Source organism: Falco biarmicus, chromosome 1, assembly GCF_023638135.1.
Source record: "Falco biarmicus isolate bFalBia1 chromosome 1, bFalBia1.pri, whole genome shotgun sequence".
NCBI lineage: Eukaryota > Metazoa > Chordata > Aves > Falconiformes > Falconidae > Falco > Falco biarmicus.
Genome location: NC_079288.1, coordinates 99,306,323 through 99,325,250, shown reverse-complemented (window position 1 = coordinate 99,325,250; position 18,928 = coordinate 99,306,323). Strand labels below are relative to the sequence as shown.

The following is an 18,928-nucleotide window of genomic DNA, read 5'->3' as shown; positions in this document are numbered from 1 at the left end:
ATCAAGAAGAACCATAAAACAAAGATGCTAAGATACATTTCACTTTCAGATTTTTTTCAGTAGTTATCAAGTATCCTGGGAACAAATAAAAGAAAGTTTACAGAATGCTGTAAAGTAGCTGAGATTTTAGGGCTTGTAACTGCTGCTTTATTTTAAAAGAAACCTCAAATGAGAATATAGTTTGTCTATAAACAAGAAAAATTAGCAAATTGTTATATTGACTGAAGTTTGTTCTAAGGGCTTATATACTATTACCCTTCTTCCTGTTTCATTGGTGTAAAAAAGAGAAGGCTTCTATAGGCTATTATAAAGGGATCGTCTGTAGAAATAGGTAGCAAGTCACTACAGACTGGAGGTAAGTAAGCATGAGAAAATAGTGAATTAAGGCTATAAAGAAAATATGTCTTTGAGTTGGGTTAAGAAGAAAGAACTAGAAGCAGAAACCTCTAAAGGGCAACCTGAAGAAGGAGCGTTTTTGTAAAGTATTGATTTTAAAATAACACAAATAAACCCCCAAATGTTTTAGACCTAATTTATTGTTGTGTCCAACTGAAGAATCTAGTATATTAGAATTCCTTCACAGAAAAACTGCATTGTAATGAGTTTAGACCTCCAGAGTAAAGGATTTGCTTTGTTTCTTGCTGTTGGCAGTCAGACTAAATTAAACATGCATATTGAGTTCATTAAGCTATGTGAGCTCCTAAGCATTGTTCTGCTGTGGAATGCTGGCCAGATTGCAAATCTTACCACTTTAAAATACTAAGGGTTCTTATTTTAGGAGGAGTTTATCTTTATGGACCTGTATAAAATTGTATTGCCAAACCGTAATTCAAGAATCAACCTGAGAACTGTGACATTAGCTTTAGTAGAAGACTAAGGTAGCATCTCTTAAAGGAAGATGCTTGTCCTGAATGGCGTTGAGTCTTTGTTTAATGTAGCTTTAGTCCTGATACTCTTCATGAAGCTCATGTTTTAGCATTCAGGTTTCCTGCCTTGCTGTTGTGATCAGCAGGGCTACCTGTTACAAAAAGCTAAAACCAAAAATGTATCTCAATAACTTCCTGATTGAAAGTAGAGGATTTTTATACAGGGTTGCAAGTAGACAGTTCCATCTGTCTGGGATCCAGAAGCCAATTTCCCTTCTTAATGGTAGGTGCTTCCTGTCCAAAGAACAGTACATATTTGAGACAGTTTCTGTGTCATACATATATACACACCTATCTTTTAAGAAATACTTCTGTCTATAAAGATATCTGCAGGAGAAAAATGCTGCTGCTAACTTCTTTTGCATAATACCTTAGAGATCCCAGGAGGTGGAAGATGGGAGTTTTGTCTCATCTTGAATCTGAGCATCTTGCAGAGTAATTCTATAAACAACACACTGGAAATTCTTAGGATTTAATTTGGGTGAAATATACATCTTTATGAGCAAATAGAACTCCCTGTCCCCAAAACCTGTCTTCATTTGTAGACTTCTAAATTTTAAAATCTACTGGCAATAGCAATGCATTTCTTGATTATTGCTTAGAAGTTCTCAGGCTCCCTGAATTCACTTGCCCAAATGTTGAAGATTGCTGAGCACAAGCAGGACATAGAACTATTATCATAAAGGTTCACGGGAGAGAGGAAGAGGTACTACCACATAGCTTCAGTGGGCATGGTTTGCAGTTGCATCTTGGTAAACAAATGAAGATAAAGGATATTGACCATTTTTAGTCTGAAGATGCTTCCTGGGTGATATTAGCCTCCTGACTGTTGCATAGAAGTGGGACGCTGCCATTTCCCCTCTTTTGTGAGACTCAACCAATCCAAGCATTAGATAAGCAGTGGACAGGTTGCTTTTAAGTTTTCCATTTAGTTTGTTTGCAGATGTTTTGTTTTATAATGATTTTTTTTTTCTAATCCTTCATGCTACAACATTGTTAAGTGTGGTGTGTGGGTGGTGGCTGATCTTGGGTGAGTTTTTTTGTTTGTTTGGGGTTTTTTTGGTTTGTGGTTTTTTTTTTTTTTTTTTTTTTTATATGGATCTGGCTGGCAGAGGAAGGCAGACTGCTCACCTAGGTTTATTCTAGCAGCAAACTGTGATTTCCACAATTTGTACTGCAGTGTACAGCTTTGGGCTATGTGCCTTTTTTTTTTTTTAAGCTGGCCTTTTCCTGTTGCCAAGTTACAGCCTTCAAATACAAGATGAGGCACTGCTCTTCAGAAAACAAATAGCAACTGTTGCAAAAGTTTTTCCACTTTTTTCTGCTATCCTTCATGACATACACATCAAAGCCTGAATGAGTAATTTAAAAAGCTTCCATCAGAAAACACAAAGATGTTAATTTCACGTTGTTGGTTGTTTTTTTAAGGAAGAGAGAAAAGTATCAAGAAGCTTGGTATGCAGTATGACTGTCAGATCAAGTTTAGGAAGTGTGAAATGTAATGTTCTTGAACAGTGTTAACCTTGACATTTTGTATGCTGCAAGCAGTTTGTGATAAAGATTTCTAAACAAACACTAATAAATGTGCCTTTTAGGAAGAAGAGCTTGGCAAGAAAATGTGAGATATTTGGTGTGGTTGAGTTTAGTGTTACTGCAGGAATTTGAATTTACCATTATTTTATTTTTAGTATGCTCTGAAGGCTGTACAATTAATTCAGAGAAACATTGATATGAAAGATAGGCTACTAGTGGCAAGTCATAAATGGTATGCTTAACCTGCATGCAACATGTGGCTTTTGAGCTTAGAAAATTTCAGGGTAAAATATTCAGTTGTGCTTCAAGAAACATCAGAGCACTACTATTTCTATGCACTGAATTTCTTCATTTATTTGTTTATATCAGCTATTTTGGACTGTGCTCAAATGTTTTATCTATTATTATTAAAAATGGAAATACCAAAATTAACGTTTCTTAGAATACTCTTGAAAACATGATCTTCCAAATGCACATTTGAAAATGCAGCAAAGAAAAGCTTTACTAGTTACGCTGTTGTTTGTGTGTGATTTATGTCTACGGTAGTTTAAACATCACTTACTACTTCAATACAAACGTTGATTATAATGTATTTCTTTTCTAGGAACTCCATGGAAATGAATTCCTGGCTTCTGAAAATAAATTGGATCTAGGAACAAATGAGGAGTATTCTTACAAGAATCTATGGTATTGAATACGAGTTATAGAGATACTCAAAATGCAAAGAGGAAACAATTATTTACTGATGTCACAAGTAGACCTCTATCTCTGAAGGCACAACCGTGACTGCATTTATTTATTTATTTTTTCCCTATTTGAGCCTTTACCCCATGCTGTAGGAGGCGATGTTTGGCTCTATGGCTGTCCCGAGACTTATGAAGGTTTAAGGCTCTTGTGTATTTAGAAGATGTCCCTCTTTTCCCCAGTCAGAACAAAGATGAAATAAGTTTTAGTTTTGTATGTCTGCTAGCTAACCATGCCTGAATACTCTCATACTCTACCTGCTTATTAGAAAAAAAAGCACAACCAAACGCAAACCTAAAACCCATTCTCTAGCCCTCTCATGAGGTAGTGGCTAGTGGTTTGATGAAACGGGAGCTAACGTGCTCTTTAACTCTCCTCTCTGTACTTGGCTTCTATTGAGGTGGGAGATGGAAGAGAGGTAATATTGCAAGTCCTCCAAAATATTAAAAAGAGTGAGGCTAGTTTTCTGCAGAGGGAGAATTAATTTTAAACTTCTATTCAGGCTTCTAAAGGAAGCAGCAAGTGTTACCTTGCTACTACTCCTGTTGAATGGAGAAAGTAGGATTCAGTATGGTCATAGTTACAAGATACATTGTCTTTAGCATGTCTGTGGTTATCAGAATGATTAAACAAGTTATAAACATGTTTATAATATCTTACCAATATTTGTTCTAATTAATAATTTTATATAGTTGTGCATTGTAGCAATATATGAAGAGTAAAATGCAATTTTTCTTTCTAGTTCCTTTAACAATCAGGAAGAGAAGACAAAGGAATTTGCAAAAAATGAATCACTGTCTCGGGAAAAGAAAGTAGTATCACCAGAAGAATCTGAAAGTGAATCTGTGTATTCTTTTGTGGAACAATGTTCTTTGCCTTTAAAGAAAAAGAAAAATAAAGCAAAAACATACTCAGCATCTTGTAGTAAGATACAATGTGGAGATTCAGATCGCTTGGTCAGTGAACAAATGCATTTTCAGCAATTTGATGGAGATCAAACTGTGATTGGAAATGAATCAATAACACCTTATGCTTGTTTTTATGGACCATCAGTAACGAAGGTTAAAGCAGGATGGCTGGATAAATTATCCCCTCAAGGGTATGGTATTTGCAGTGATTACTGTGTAATTGTGAGGATATATGTTTGCATGAGAGATGTTAAGTTCGTATTTGGTCACAGCTTACTATTAGTGGTGAGAAAGTGAACTAGTTTTGTTGCATAGGGCTTTTCTGAATTCTTAAGTTTTTAATGATGTTATCTATTCTAAAGTTTACTTTGGAGGTGCACTCAGGAAAAATATTTTTATTAAAAGTGTTCATCACCACTCATGAACTGCAGCAGAAAAATACGAAAAAAATTCCAATATGTACATTTTTGCTGATTTTCTGTGGGCCACAAGGTTAGTGAAAAGAAATTCTGATTCTGAAATAAAACTTCACCAATATGTCCATGGATGTATAAATTAATAATTAGTGTGACTGGAGATCCTCTTGGTTTCAGAATTGTGTGTATAAATTGAGCTTTGGCTTTAGAAATGCATCTAGGCTGAATTTTCTCCTGGTTTAGTTTATTGACATGCTGAAGTTTGATGGGAGGAATCTAAGTCCAAGTCTTTCTTTAAGATTTGAAATAATGAAGAGAGGAATACTATAGAGAACAGACTGTCTGCCACATTTGTAGGTAAAAGAAAATTAAAAATCCTTATGTTTAATTTCTGTTATTTTCAAAAGGTTTTAAAATTGTTTTATTTTAATCTACTTTAAATTCCAGGTTGTCTTAGATTGTTTTAAAGAGCACTCTATTATTAGATCTTCCCTTCATAAATACTTGCAAACTGATGAAATTCTTCTTTCTCCTTAATAAACTGACTAAACTATTCTTCATTTTAAATTGTTCTGAATTCATTTTTGTATTGAAAGTGGCACAATTTTACTTTTAAAGTCTATTTCTGATCTTCACTATAACATCTAGAAATCAAACCTGTTAAACTTGTTAGCGCTGTAATACATCTAGTTTAATGTACTTCTAAGCCTTAGTACTTCAGTGTTCTTTGTTCTTAAGAATCTATGTTTAGCTACACTAAAAGGTGGTATTAAACTGTTTGGCCTTTCCTTTCATAATTTGTGGCTATAATAATCCATCACTACTCATCAACTAGTACAGCAATTAATTTTTTATTTCAATTTAGTGAAAAAGTTATAGAATTAAATTGGTTGAGAATACAGTCTGGTTTGAGCTCACTGGAAGGAGCTCTGTTGTATAGCAATTCCCCCCCCCCCCCCCCTTTTTTTATTTATTGTTCCTTTTTAAGAGTTCTGATTTAGGAACTTTTAATGTCTTTGGTTTTGGCTTCATTTGTGTTAATACAGTGATACATTGTTGAAGCTGAATAATAAGAAGGAATCAACCTATTTTGCCATCATGGAATCTTAATCTGCTCAAACATTTTTTTTTTTAATTTTTTTTCAAAGTTTCATTCACATTTATGGATTGCCATTTTTTACTTTTTCTAAAGAATCAAATAATAATTACACACAGAATCAAAAGACTTTTCCCCAGCATAACATGCATTTATATATCTATCTTTTTCAGAATTGTTAGTGTATTGGCTTCTCAGAGAGCTGCAGTTAGCTTTAACTTTTGTTTTATTTCACTTCTAGGACTTTTTTTAAACAGCACTTCCAGCAATTAGCTAACAGAGTGATAAAAAGTATAGTTCTTATTTCCAGTTGACTCACGCTATTTGAAGGAATAGAGTTGTGAACAAAGTGTGAATGCTTTAGATAAAGTACTGTATGAGAGTATATTATTTGAAAAAAGATGAGTCAACCACAAGGTTGATACTGATAGGACTGAATAGAACAGTTGCAGCAGGGTCATTAGCTTTGAGTCACTGATACTCCTTGGCTAAATTTCAAGGACTTCTTCCTAAGCGTGGTTTAAGGAATGCTGCATTTTTTGAGAAATGGTACTGTAAGAGAACCAAATATCTGAAGGTGTAAAGAAAGCAACCAAAAGAAAAAAAAATCTTTTTCATTCCTTAAAGCACTGTAATTTCTTATTTCAGTCCCTGCCAATTGGATGTTTCTTTCTGTTCTACTCCCTGTTAGCTGTGTGCGCGCACACCCATCCCCCCACCTTGCCTTGCCTTGCCTCTTCTCCTCCTTACAGAGCTCTCATTTACACCTGGCACTTCATATCTGCTCAGGGGAATGAGTATATACTATTTTCTTAAATTGCTACAAATCATGCATTTCAAGTACGGCTCCTCTTTTTTTAGTTCACTCTAAATGGTAAAGCCATTCAGTTTACTCACACTGTACATGGTGCTTAGGTTCACATTTTCTTCCCTGCATCATCTTGAAGTTTATTGACATTTTAATGGAAAATAGATTTTACATTGGCCTTTCCAGGTTATGAAAAATGATGATTTATTGTAGTCATATAATACAAGTTAATTAAGCCAGAGCTGCTATTTGATTAAAGTTTTGATAAACTATCACAGTCTACTAATCCTAAAGCAGAACACTCATTTAGCAGGAAAGGAAATAATGTTGGGAAAAGAGATGTTAGAGTGGTGTCTTGCTCTTGCTTAATTAACTTGTTTAATAGATTTTAGAACTGAAACTTTTATAGATGATAACTAATAGGCTGTCAACATTTTAAATGAGTATAATGGACTACTTCAGGTTCATGTAAAAATAATTTTTTAGGAGGTCCTTATAAAGCATGAGTTAACAGCAAACTGAAATAATCAAATGAGCCTCTCATTAATGATGTTCAGTTCATAACACAGACTGAAAATGAAATTTGATGTACTTGAGTGGTTTGGTGTGACTGTGATTTATTCATTGGCCAGGGAAGAGAGTTTTTGGGAGGTGTTGACTGGAGACACCATAACCTGTAAACAGAGGTGGTGTTCTTATAAACATGGCAATGAAATGGTTATTTTAGTTTTTCAGTTTCTTTTTTGGAAAGTACCTTACAAAGCTTGTAATGCTTGAAGTATGCTCAGTGTTCAGAATATTCCTTTGTCTCCAGCAAAAATAGTCAGTTCTCATCCTTGTTAATTTCAAGCAAAATTATACTATTGAAAGTTGTTTTTTTCCTCTGTCACTTCAGACGTGATCTAGAGCATACGGGGAGGCAATAGAGAAAAAGAAAACTGAATTGATTAATAATATGAAGATACCAATTTATAAAAGAAGTCTAGAAATACTGCACTTCTTGTTTCCAGATCTTTTTATTATATAAGAAATCAGCGTTCTCCTTTTGGAAAGAAATGATAGGGCTAAAATTTATTTTAATTTTCAAAATTTTTAAGCTGAAACACAGGAAGCTAAATATGATTTGACCTTTCTGTAACTTGTGCTTGGGACATTCTTAAAAGCCAGTGTTAGTTTGTGTTTATTATTTTAATTGTATTAATTTTTGATTTACAGCAAACGTGTGTTTCAGAAGCGCTGGGTTAAGTTCGATGGAGACAGCATTTCGTATTACAATAATGAAAAGGTAAGTGACATGTTTTGTTCATGTTTGTGATGAAATGCATTTGTGTTAATACACACATTACCCTGAAGAAATTCAGAAATAAATGAATATTCATCTTGAATTAATTTTCAATTGCAAAGTACTAGGATGAGACATTATTAAATATTTTAAGGTGTCCTTGAGATCTTCATGTATTTTTGATGCTCTTGCTTTCTAAAAGGGCTTATATTCCTGACCTTTTCAGATAAGATATCATTAGCTCTTCTTACTTTATGGAAAGTGATGCTGCTGCATTCTGCAAAACAGAACAGGATCATGCAAAACACATTTAAGAGATGCAGTGTTATTTTGGTGGTCACAAAGTGTCTTGTCATAGGAACCCAGCATGTTTGGTTCCTGAGAGACATTAAATGTGGTATGAAAGTCCTTTTAAAAATCAACCCCCCACACACTTGTTTACTCGTTAAAATGTCTCTTTCCTGTTTGTCTTCTAGGAATAATCATATATCATTGGACTAGGTTATGTTTGAATGGGTCTTTTTAAAATCAGCATAGTACTACCATGTCAGTGGCTGTTCTTTGTTTCTGTACCTAGGGATTAAATCTTACTGAAACATTTGTGGACTCATGAGTTGTTTTGATTAAAGTAGTTCCCTTCTGATGTGTGATACAAAAATGGATTTTTAAATTGTGTTTTTCAACAAAATATGTATTCCTTTAGTGAAATTGAGATCTTAAAAAGACTTATTTGGCCTTTTGATACTATTTTTTCACAGTAGAAACTACATTGGTGGTTTGTGTGTTTTTGGGGTTTTTTTGAGACCCATCTTTAAACACGTTTGTTGGGGTTTTTTTACCTTTTTTTTTATTATTTAATGCTGCAAAGCATTTCCTGTTGAAGCTTAACATTACATTAGGAACAAAATACAGTGTTAGGTAAAAGCTCCTGAGCAGTATATGCTGGGTGGTAGTAATCAATAAGTGGCCTGTAGATGCTTTATGATAATATGCACACTCTTAGCTCTATTTCAGCAGAAGATGAGGAGGGTAGAATTGAAGTAGGAAAAGACTAACTATTTCCTGAGGGGCCAGAGAAATTAAGAAGAACCTCAAAAAATTATTTACGTTGATCTGTATGCCTACTGATTAAGAACATGAAACAATTTGTTTTTACTTTTGTACTTTGCTTCACTCACAGTAGAAGACATGATTTTGTAGATGAAGGGAACAATACACTAACGTTTGGATTGCACTGACAAAAAATGTTAGCCCTTTGTGGTATTCATCCCAGGGTTTCAGAGGAGCAGAAAAGCAGGGTTAGTCATTAAGAAATACTTGAAAAATACAGTGTTTGGGATTTGCTTAACACTGTCTGTAGCATAATTAGGGAAAGAAATGCTAATAGAGAATTTTAAATCTTTTATCTGCACTGGGTTTGTTTTTTTTTTTTCCTTGAAGGCCACTGAAAAAGTTACTTGGAGGTCAGTTACTCTAGAATAGTACTTGTTATACATTTGCCTGTCATTGGAGATTCCAGAGATCTTCCCCTCTGCTCAGGGGAATATTTAGTGTTAGCTGATGCATAGGAAGCTACCAACTCTGCATCATCTGTTTAAAAGGTCTTTGTAACAGGTTAGCCTATCAGGAGCTTGCAAATGTCTTGGTCTGAAGGGTTTTTGGCTCACTTTTCCTGGAATCTGAGTACAAAATCTCACTGCTGGGATTGAAAGGGATGTTGGTTGGTCTGTGTGTGTATACAGTTTGACCAAATCTGGGTGTTTGACTTATTCACTTGGTGAGCCATGTACGCTAAGAACTTTGTGTGTCTGAGAACTGTGAGGCCTGAAGAAAATTTTTGGAACTGAGGCTTTGGTGAAACTCAGGACTAACCTGTAGATAGGAGGAAAACATAGTTGACTACCAATAGCTGTCAGTGCACAGTGGGATTGTGTTGGGTGAGCAGTGGTGTTACTGGGGAACTGAGTTTTTAGTACAGTGGTGGCTGCTGGATCACTACTCCCACAACCAGAGTATTCATATTGCCTGCTGGATGGATACCAGCATGGTCCTGCTGTTGCTTGTGTGTTGTTACCTTGACGTTGTGAGCAACTATTTGCAGAACTATCAAGACCTGCATGCAGCTCAGGAGCTGGTTCTGATAAGACAAGGATAGTTACACAGTTCATTGCAAGGCAGCAGGTCCCTCCTAGTTACGTGGCTGGCTATATATATATATATTTAAATGGGGAAGTTGTTGTTTTAACTTTAGATCTTAATGGCAAGTTCCGTCTATTCTAGTGTGTTTATCCAAGGATGTTCTTACAAAGGCAAGCATGTTATAAAGAATTTGTTACACTTTTGGTTTCACATATCAGTTAAAAGTTCTCAAAAGGAAACCAATCCATACTTGGGTATTTTTATGATTATTACAAGCAGAGGAGGGTAGACTCTGTGAAATGAAACTGTTTATTTTACCCAGAAACAATAACAATATTAAATAGCTCTATTTGTCATTCAAATTAGGAACTTGAGAGAGTGAGATTCTCAAGAAAGGGAAGTGTGTGCTACAAGGCTAATGAAGAGTGAAACAAGTGGAGGATGGGGTGGGAAGACACAGAGGGCCGTATTCCGGAAAATGTGTATCTTGCCCATTTAAACGCTCTCTAAATGATTTAAACCTTAATTTTCTAAATATTTCTGTAACCTTGATCTAGTTGCATGTCAGCTTCTAAGCAATAGGGATCTTTACTTTGTATCTGCGTGTATGACAAAAAGTTTTCTGCAAACAGCATCTGACGTAGGAATGGTTTTTGTTTTAATCTGTGATTCTGCTAATTTCTTCTATGTTCATGTCCTGAGTAAGTTGATGTGGTCAGAGCAATATCTCGTGTGGTTTTGTCTTAACAGAATGTGGTTAACTGAAGTGAAAGGAAACCAAAGAGGGGAAGGTAGAATTGGAGAATTATTTTCAGCTACCCTGTAGGCACAGTGTTTGTTTCGAATTTCTTTCTACTTTTGGCAGGAGCGCACTGGTGCTCTAACATGTGCTTTATAGTAAGGCAAAAACTGCTGGTTATGTTGAAAGTTTTTATTTAAAAACATCTTAGGGTCACTGACAAATATGTTAGTGATTTAGGAAAAAGTCTTCGCTTTTCCTGTGGAAAACTTTGATATTTTGCTGTGTGATGTTGTGTATGTGCATAACAGACAACAAAATTTACTGCCAAACAGGTGAATCATTGTCATTCTTGAAATAGGTAATATTTAATCTGTTGTGGAAGGAAAGCCAAAGCAGTGCGCTGGGAATGTTGGAAAACAAAACAGTGTTTTCCAGAATCTTTTAGTCCAATTCTAAAACACAACTATCAAGGAGTGATATTGGGCTGCATTTGAAAATAAAAGTTTTCATCAAAGCACTCAATATATATAAAAAATGTTTTTCTTTCCTCATGAGGAAGTTGTTCTGTCAGATTTTTTTGCAGCCCTAAAGCTAATGTACATATCTTAGTGACAGGAGTATCTGTAAGGTTCTTGGCTGTGTTTGTGTTTGTTTTCTGTATTATTCAATAATTCACCTAATTTCTAGTCTGGAGTGTTCCAAAGAGAGAAACTGTATCTTGATCAACAAGAGTTTTTTCACAGTAGGGATTATTTCTTGCATGCAAAAGGGAAGCTGCTGCAGAGGAAAGATTGAGAAATTGTTATGGTTTAAACTGTATTTGAAAATATGTATCCTTGAAGAACAAAGCTTTAAAAAGCATGATTGTTTAAATAGCAAAATCAAAATTATGCTGAGCTTAGAAGGAAACTAACTCTTATAGCAAATAAAATAGCTGTGACTTCCAGCAGTCTGAATTACTCTTACATTACCAAAAACAGCCAGTAGATGCCTGCAAACACCGTAATATAATTATATCTGAACACCTTTAGAAATACTATATGCAATATTTGCTTTGCCATTGTGAAGGATCAGTAGTCAACATAATATCCAACTTTATTAAAAAAATGTAAAATCTCTTCTAACAAATATAGCCACAAAGAAAATGGGTGTGCAATGCTAAGATATTTCTGAGTAACAGAGCAGTTCTTGGGTGTAATTGTAGTAATTTCATGTTTGCTTCAGCTGTATTTCAATATTTCTATTTGCTTAACTGCATTCACTGATGTATATTAGTCCCTAGAAGCGAAACAACATTGAGTGTGGATTTGGTGAAAATCAGTAGTATATTAACCTCAATAAACAGAAAAATGATCCTGTGTATCCTTCGTGCTTAGCATTCACAGTGGTTCCTTAAATTATTGTATAAAGTCTGTTATAATAATTTATAGTTTTGGAGGAAAGTTATTGCAGTACAAATTCTTTATGGGGAGCTCACCTTTGGACTATTACTGCATCTGGATCATAAATCTTAGCAGTATATCTGAATTGTCTTGGTCAGAAAACCAATTAATCAAAGCTTAGTGGGGACAGGAGCAGCAGCGTTAACTCTGGAATCCAGGAATTGTGCAGAAGTATTTCCAAGGTATTACATGTCTGCGGGAGCTTTCCTTTCCCTGTTCATCACTCCCCCACCCCCCAAATACTTATGTTAATTAGGTTAAAATACAAGAGACTTGGAAAAAGTACTTGCAGCAATTCCTTTTTCCTATTTTGCTTTAGTGTTCAGTTCAGTTGTCCTGATTCCTAGTTGCAAATCAGCAATTTTGGGGAAAATTTTGGATTACTGGTGATAAAATCAGTGAATTTACTTTTCTTATTGGCTAGCCACTGGAGGAGTGTGGGAGGAACGGAAAAATTCTTTGGAATTTTGTGCCAGGAGCAGGCACAATTTTTTTCCCTTGTCTGTTTCTATTCTACAAGTATAATAGTTACAGTTTTTTGAATTATGGTTCCGTGAAGATAGTCCATGTAATTTACTTTGGCATAAACTTGTAAATTTAGGAGAGTGTGATATTTTGCAATATTAGTGTCATGAGACAAATTATGAAGTGGTATCTCAAATATATGCATTCTATCTCACCATGGGACTTAACTCTATTTTAGAAGGATGCAGGTGTGCATAGACCCAGAACAGTGAATTTTGTGATGTGTAGGTCATGGTTTTCTAATTAATGCAGTTTTATTAATAGTGTGGTGAAATTTTAGGAGCACAGCCAGTGTATGTGAACTTCCTAAACATCATGGCAAGTAGTATTACCTCAGAGACATTTAACATTCCATGAGAGTTATTAACTATTTCTATGGCATTTTTATTATAGGAAGTGTTCTCAAAGGGAATAATACTGCTCTCTGCTATAGCAACAGTAAGAATTCACGGGGAGAATAAATTTGAAGTTGTCACATCCCATAGGACTTTTGTCTTCCGTGTGGATAAAGAAGGTAAGTAGAACATGTGTAATTCTAATGATTGTCAAAAAGCCATGTAATCACTGCTGATAAATTATGTTTGTGAAATATAACTTGTTACATTACCTGAAATATTTCTGGAATCCAGCTGTTTTGGGCTGATAAAGTGAAATTGGAGATAACTGTAAGCTTTGTAAGAACAACTGAAATTGTTAAGGAATAGTTTTTAAAAATATCAAAATGAGAATACTATTTTCCAACTCTTCTGCCTCCTCCCCCATCCTTCCCAAAGATGAATTTTTCTGGATGTTCCTCAGGTCTCACTAGCAGCTCTTATAGCCTGTATGCTCTCAGCCATCTGCTCCGAGTCACTATTTGATATAAAATTGACAAAGAGCAAAATGAAGTTGATAGCTTGAATGTAATGCTGTGATCAAAGGAAATCTAGGTTTTTCTGTCTGTCTTTGTTTGCTGCCTTATGTGATATTTTCAGCCATATATTGATAGAGAATACAAATGAAAATTGTAGTAGGGAAATTAGTATGCCTTCTAATCTAATGCTTTATCAACCTACAGCTGTAATATGTGGAACCAATCAATGTCAGTGCATGTGTATAACTTATTTATGGAAACAATCAAATAAATAGAATACCTAGGAAAAAAAGATAGGCAATATGTATTTACAGAGGTACATGCCAGACCCGTTATAGCTAAGGGTCTGTCAGCATTTCCATTATCAAATCCCATTTTTATGGGTTATAGCTTGGTTGTAAATGTTTGCTGCAGGCTGTAACAGTAGTGCAGCATCAGTGAACAAATCCTTCTTATCAGGTTTGGCTCAAATCATTTCAGGCACTTTTATGCTCTTAGCTGACTTAAAAAGTATGTCTATTTTTATTATTTTTGCCTTTCTTTTCCAATTTTTTTTTGGGGGGGAGGGGTACCAATTGGAACATAGCCATCTTAGTGCAATACATTTTGTAGGGCTGTAATTTGCTTTATGGACCATTGACTTTGAATACTATAAAAATGTTAACAGCTTATACTGACTTATGAAATATATTCAGAGCAACCACTTTTTATACCTAAAATTGAGTTTTTATTTAGTATGTAACTATCTTTGGACATAGTGGCCTGAGCTGGATGTTGTATTCATAGTAAATTATGTAAATAACCCTGCTTGCTTTCTGTTATGTGCACAAACTGTTACTTGATACTACTCCTTCTGTGGATTTGTGGTTGGGAACTGTTCTGGGACTATTTGAAGGGTACTTACTTCTTTTCAAAGACCTTGGAATCAAGACTTTTATAAATATTTCATCCTGTGGACCTTATTTATTAACTTTTCTTTCTGTCTGCTGGAGTATCAAAATAAAGAATGCTATCAGTCTTCATTGGCCTGTGTCCCTTGGTACCAAAGTTGGTGTATATATATATTATATATCTAATTATATATATAATATATAATCAGTGGATTGTAGTGCTTGTCTTGTTTACTTTCACTGCTCTGATTTATTGTTTTTTGGTATATCAAAATACACTATTTTTGGATTGATTTAAGTATCTGGAGGGAAAAACTATATAACGCTTTGGAAAGTTTGGGGGCATTTCAGGGCAAAAAATTGGTAGTTACGGGATAGCGATGAAATAGAGCATAATCTGCTCAGATGCAGTGAGATTTTGCTTAATTGAAGTGGAATACCATTAAAAAAAACCTTCTAGAGTAATTTGATGCCCTCAACTATACTAAAATATTCCAGTGGTCTTTTCACTTTTCAATGTACTTTCAAGGAGTGTGTTTTAAAAAAAAACTTCTAAGGGGAGCACTTGGATTGCCTTCCGTGTGCTAGTCTGTCAGGCTGCTATCTTCCTTTTCTTCAGACTATTTTCTGATGCTTAAATTTGTGTATTTGTTCTTTCTTGTTACACACATGACATTTATGAAGCAAGCACATTACTGATTTAATGGTGCTCTTTGCAGTGTTTGGCACTGATTGTGTCAACTTTACGTACACTGTGGATAGACCTTTTCTCCCCCCACCCCCCCACCCCCCAGTATGTTTTACAGCCTGAACCTTCCAAATCAAAGAGTTGAAATATTCACGATGTTCCAATTGCGTGGGGCAAGTCTAATGCATTCAGAGTATTCAGCATTAAAATATATTGATCATAGTCTGGTGAAATATCTGAACAGTGAATGAGACATGGAAATTTATTACTTCACCTACCTGTGTTCGTGTATTTGTGAGATGTTAAATTAATAATGAATGCAATGATATTCAAACATGCATTTTCTTGATTATTCAGTACCCTTGACAATATCAAGCTTAACCACTACACCTTAATGGAATAGATTGTAAATTTCAAAATGTTGTTCCTTAAAAGCATGGCCAAACATAGAAAATAGCATTGGTGATGGCTTACTTCTTCAGTGACAGATGATATTTAGGCTCCCAGGTTTTTGCTTACATAACTTCTGTATTTCCCATTGATCTGGCTTCCAGAAGGTATAACATGCCACCTGTCTACCACCTCAGTCTTTAAGCTGTCTGGAATTAAGCATCTTAGAACTAGTAGTCACATTTTTAAGAATCTTGATAATCAGTTTGTCTAACTTCTGTTTGTTGATTGTTGGGAGTTAATTGAATGGCTGTCTTTGCTAACACATCCACTGACATGGTCTGTCATGTTATTTTTATGTACACCTCCTCTTCAAGGTGGATGTTCTCTCTGATAGCTATACCATCAACCAGCATAGCATAGTAGGAAGAACAGGAAAGCCAATGAGTGGAGAAGAATGAAGTTGCTGCTTAACCGTATGTCTTTGTCTCATTTTTTTCTTGTTTAGAAGAAAGGAATGCCTGGGTTAATACAATGCTCAATGCCTTGAAATCACAGTCTGATAATAACTCTCAGTCTCGAACTTCTGTCACCCCTGAGAAAAGTGGCTATCTTGAGCTGAAAGGATACAAAGCCAAAATTTTTATTCTACTTCAGGGGAATACTGTGTGGATCTGCAAAAATGAGCAGGTAAATTTTTCATATGCTTTTTGTGAATGAACGCTTATAAAGATGGTTTAACTAGTGAGTTGGAAATTGATGGCTCTGTGAATAGGTGAATTTCAATAGAAATGCATATCTCTTTTTATGTAGTACTTTATTGCTGCAATTCTCAAAGGCTTCAAAAAGCAGGTGAAGTATCATTATGTTGATTGTACAGTGGAAAAAATGAATATATAGTGAGGTGAAGTGAAAAGCCCTGAGTGTCACAACAGGTTAGTGGCAGGGCTGGGATTAATTCACTCTTAAAACATGTGCTATAAGCACTTTACTAAATCAGAAGGCTTATTTTGTGCATTGGTTTCACTGTCCTATAATACAGTCATCTGGAAAGTTTGCTATGCAGAAGTAGATTGTGTTATTTAAGTGATATTTCAGCTAAATGCTCAAAACTGATGTTTTTTGTGTTTTGAAGAACCTAGATAGGGCTGTTTCTCTTGTGCACTGTAAAATTTTAAACAAATCCAGTAGTAAAAAACATGAAGTAGGGCTATCATTTCAGGTCCCAAAATCTGAGGCTTTTTGTTATGTTTTGGGCATGACTATAGTATGGTATAAAGTAGTTGGCTGTGTGTTGTGGTTTAACCCCAGCTGGCAACAAAGCACTTTTGTAATCAACTTTATTCTCACCCTAAATCCAAAACCACAGCACTGCACCAGCTACTAGGAAGGAAGTTAACTCTGTCACAGCTGAAACCAGGACACTGTGGAACTCTTTAGGATGCTGTAGATGGGGGTAAATGGGGATAATGGGGTTCAGTGAATGAGTGAATGACTCTGTGAGCTAGTGGAAGAAAATATCTATTGCAGGACATTAAATGGAAGGTGGTGTTTCTGCCTGAGGAAACTGAGGAGCCATGATTAGCTGGAACCTGGGAGGGCATTTGGGGGAGGTGGTGTTATGTGCTTGCCTTGTTCTCATTTTCCCTCAGATCTGCATACAGACAAACTCCTCTTTCAAATGTGAATGGTGTCTCAGTAAGACTTGTCATTTTGGAGTTGTTCTCACTTCCTCTCCTGTTATCCTCTTTAAGTGTGAAATTATTTAGATGGGCTTGAGGGACCACATAATGTTCAATAGTAGATGTTACTATTCTTTCCCAGAGTATGTCAGGAAATTTGAGACTCAGAAAGACCTTTGTTTTTTCTTTTCACTTACTGTATTCCAAGGAAGTTTTACTTGTCAGGCACATTCTTTGAGGTCACTCAACAACCAACTAACCAAAAACATTGTATTGAGTTTGAATGGCAAGGTTTTGAGGGGTGGGAGGGAGGAGGGCTACAAGGGTGGCTTCTATGAGAAGCTGCCAGAAGCTTCACGTATGTCTGATGGAGCCAATGCCAGCCAGCTTTAAGACGGATCTGCCACTGACCAGGGCAGAGTCGCTTAGCAACGGTGGTAGCACCTCTGGAATAGCATATTTAAGAAGGGGGTGGGGGGTGGAGGTGTGGTGGGGGGTGGGGGTGGTGGGTGGTGGAAATCCTGTACAACAGCAACTGCAGCTGGAGAGAGGAGTGAGCATATGTGAGAGAAACAACTCAGCAGACAGCAAAAGTCAGTGAAGAAACAGGGGGAGGAGGTGCTCCAGGTGCCAGTGCTCTGTAGGGTTCCCCGGCAGCCCATGCTGAAGCCCATGGTGAGGCAGGCTGTACCCCTGCAGCCCATGGAGGTTAACAATGGAGCAGATATCCACCTGCAGGCCGGGGAGGACCCCATGCCAAAGCAGGTGGATGCCTGAAGGAGGCTGTAATCCCACAGGAAGCCCATGCTGGAGTAGACTGCTGGCAGGGCCTGTGGATCTGTGGAGAGAGGAGCCCAGGCTTGAGCACGCTTGCTGGTAGGACTTGTGACCCCATGTGGGACCCACACCAGAGCAGTTCAAGAACAACTGTAGCCTGTGGGAAGGACTCACATTAGAGAAGTTCGTGAAGGACTGTCTCCTGTGGAAGGGACCCCACACTGGAGCAAGGGAAGAGTTTGAGGAGTCCTCCCACTGAGCAGGAAGGATTGACAGAAAACTTGTAATGAACTGACTGCAGCCTCCATTCCCCAGTACTGCTGTGGGGGGAGAAGGTAGAGAAAACTGGAAGTGAAGTTAAGCCTGGGAAGAAGGGAGGGGTGGTGTGAAGATGTTTTTAAGATTTGGTTTTATTTTCATTACCTTACTTTGACTTGATTGGTAATAAATTAATTTCCTAAGGTCAAGTCTGTTTTGCCCATGATGGTAATTGGTGAGTGATCTCTGCCTGCCCTTATCTCGACCTATGAGCCTTTCATTATATTTGGTCTCTCCTGTCCAGCTGAGGAGGGGAGCGACAGAGCAGCTTTGGTGGGCACCTGGTGTTTAGCCAGGGTCAAATGTGACGCAGTTTGTGGATTTATGCTGATTTGTAGCTATAACAAAACTCCAGAAATGATTTTGACATGTAGTATTTTACCAGAAGTGTATTGGCTACATGTATTTCAATTTAAGCCTGCAGCATGTGTTTTGCTGAATGAGCACCATGGAGAGAAGCTGGTTTTCATAGTTGAGCGTAGTACTCTTCAACTATACTGAAATTCTCAGTCTTGATTACTGTAACAAATAGGTGACCTGCCAATTTGTTTATTTAAGTAAAGATTAGAGCTAGAGGTCTTTAAGGAGGAACAAACCCAAAAGACAAATGCCATCCCCCCACCCTGAGACCCTGTACTTCACTGAGGTTCTTTCATGTCATTCCAGTAGAAAGAATGAAGTCAACCAACTTAGTTTACAGTCTCTGCCTGTGGGATCACCCACACTGTGTTACAGTGCTCAATGTTACTGTTCTGTTATGGGGTTTCTA

The 18,928-nt window shown here is 36.4% G+C and overlaps 1 protein-coding gene across 3 annotated transcripts in view; it reads left to right on the top strand.

The window, feature by feature from the left end:
• Positions 1 to 18,928, top strand: part of ARAP2 (ArfGAP with RhoGAP domain, ankyrin repeat and PH domain 2) — a 129,996-nt gene that overhangs the window by 17,175 nt on the left and 93,893 nt on the right. For all 3 annotated transcript variants that reach the window (XR_008823869.1, XM_056351398.1, XM_056351408.1), the window contains exons 5-9: positions 3,064 to 3,146; positions 3,946 to 4,302; positions 7,647 to 7,716; positions 12,955 to 13,075; positions 15,891 to 16,072. Coding sequence is in view for 2 of the 3 variants with exons in the window: in XM_056351398.1 (XP_056207373.1) it covers positions 3,064 to 3,146; positions 3,946 to 4,302; positions 7,647 to 7,716; positions 12,955 to 13,075; positions 15,891 to 16,072 (813 nt within the window). In the remaining variant the exon portion in view is untranslated. The remainder of the gene's footprint in view (positions 1 to 3,063; positions 3,147 to 3,945; positions 4,303 to 7,646; positions 7,717 to 12,954; positions 13,076 to 15,890; positions 16,073 to 18,928) is intronic.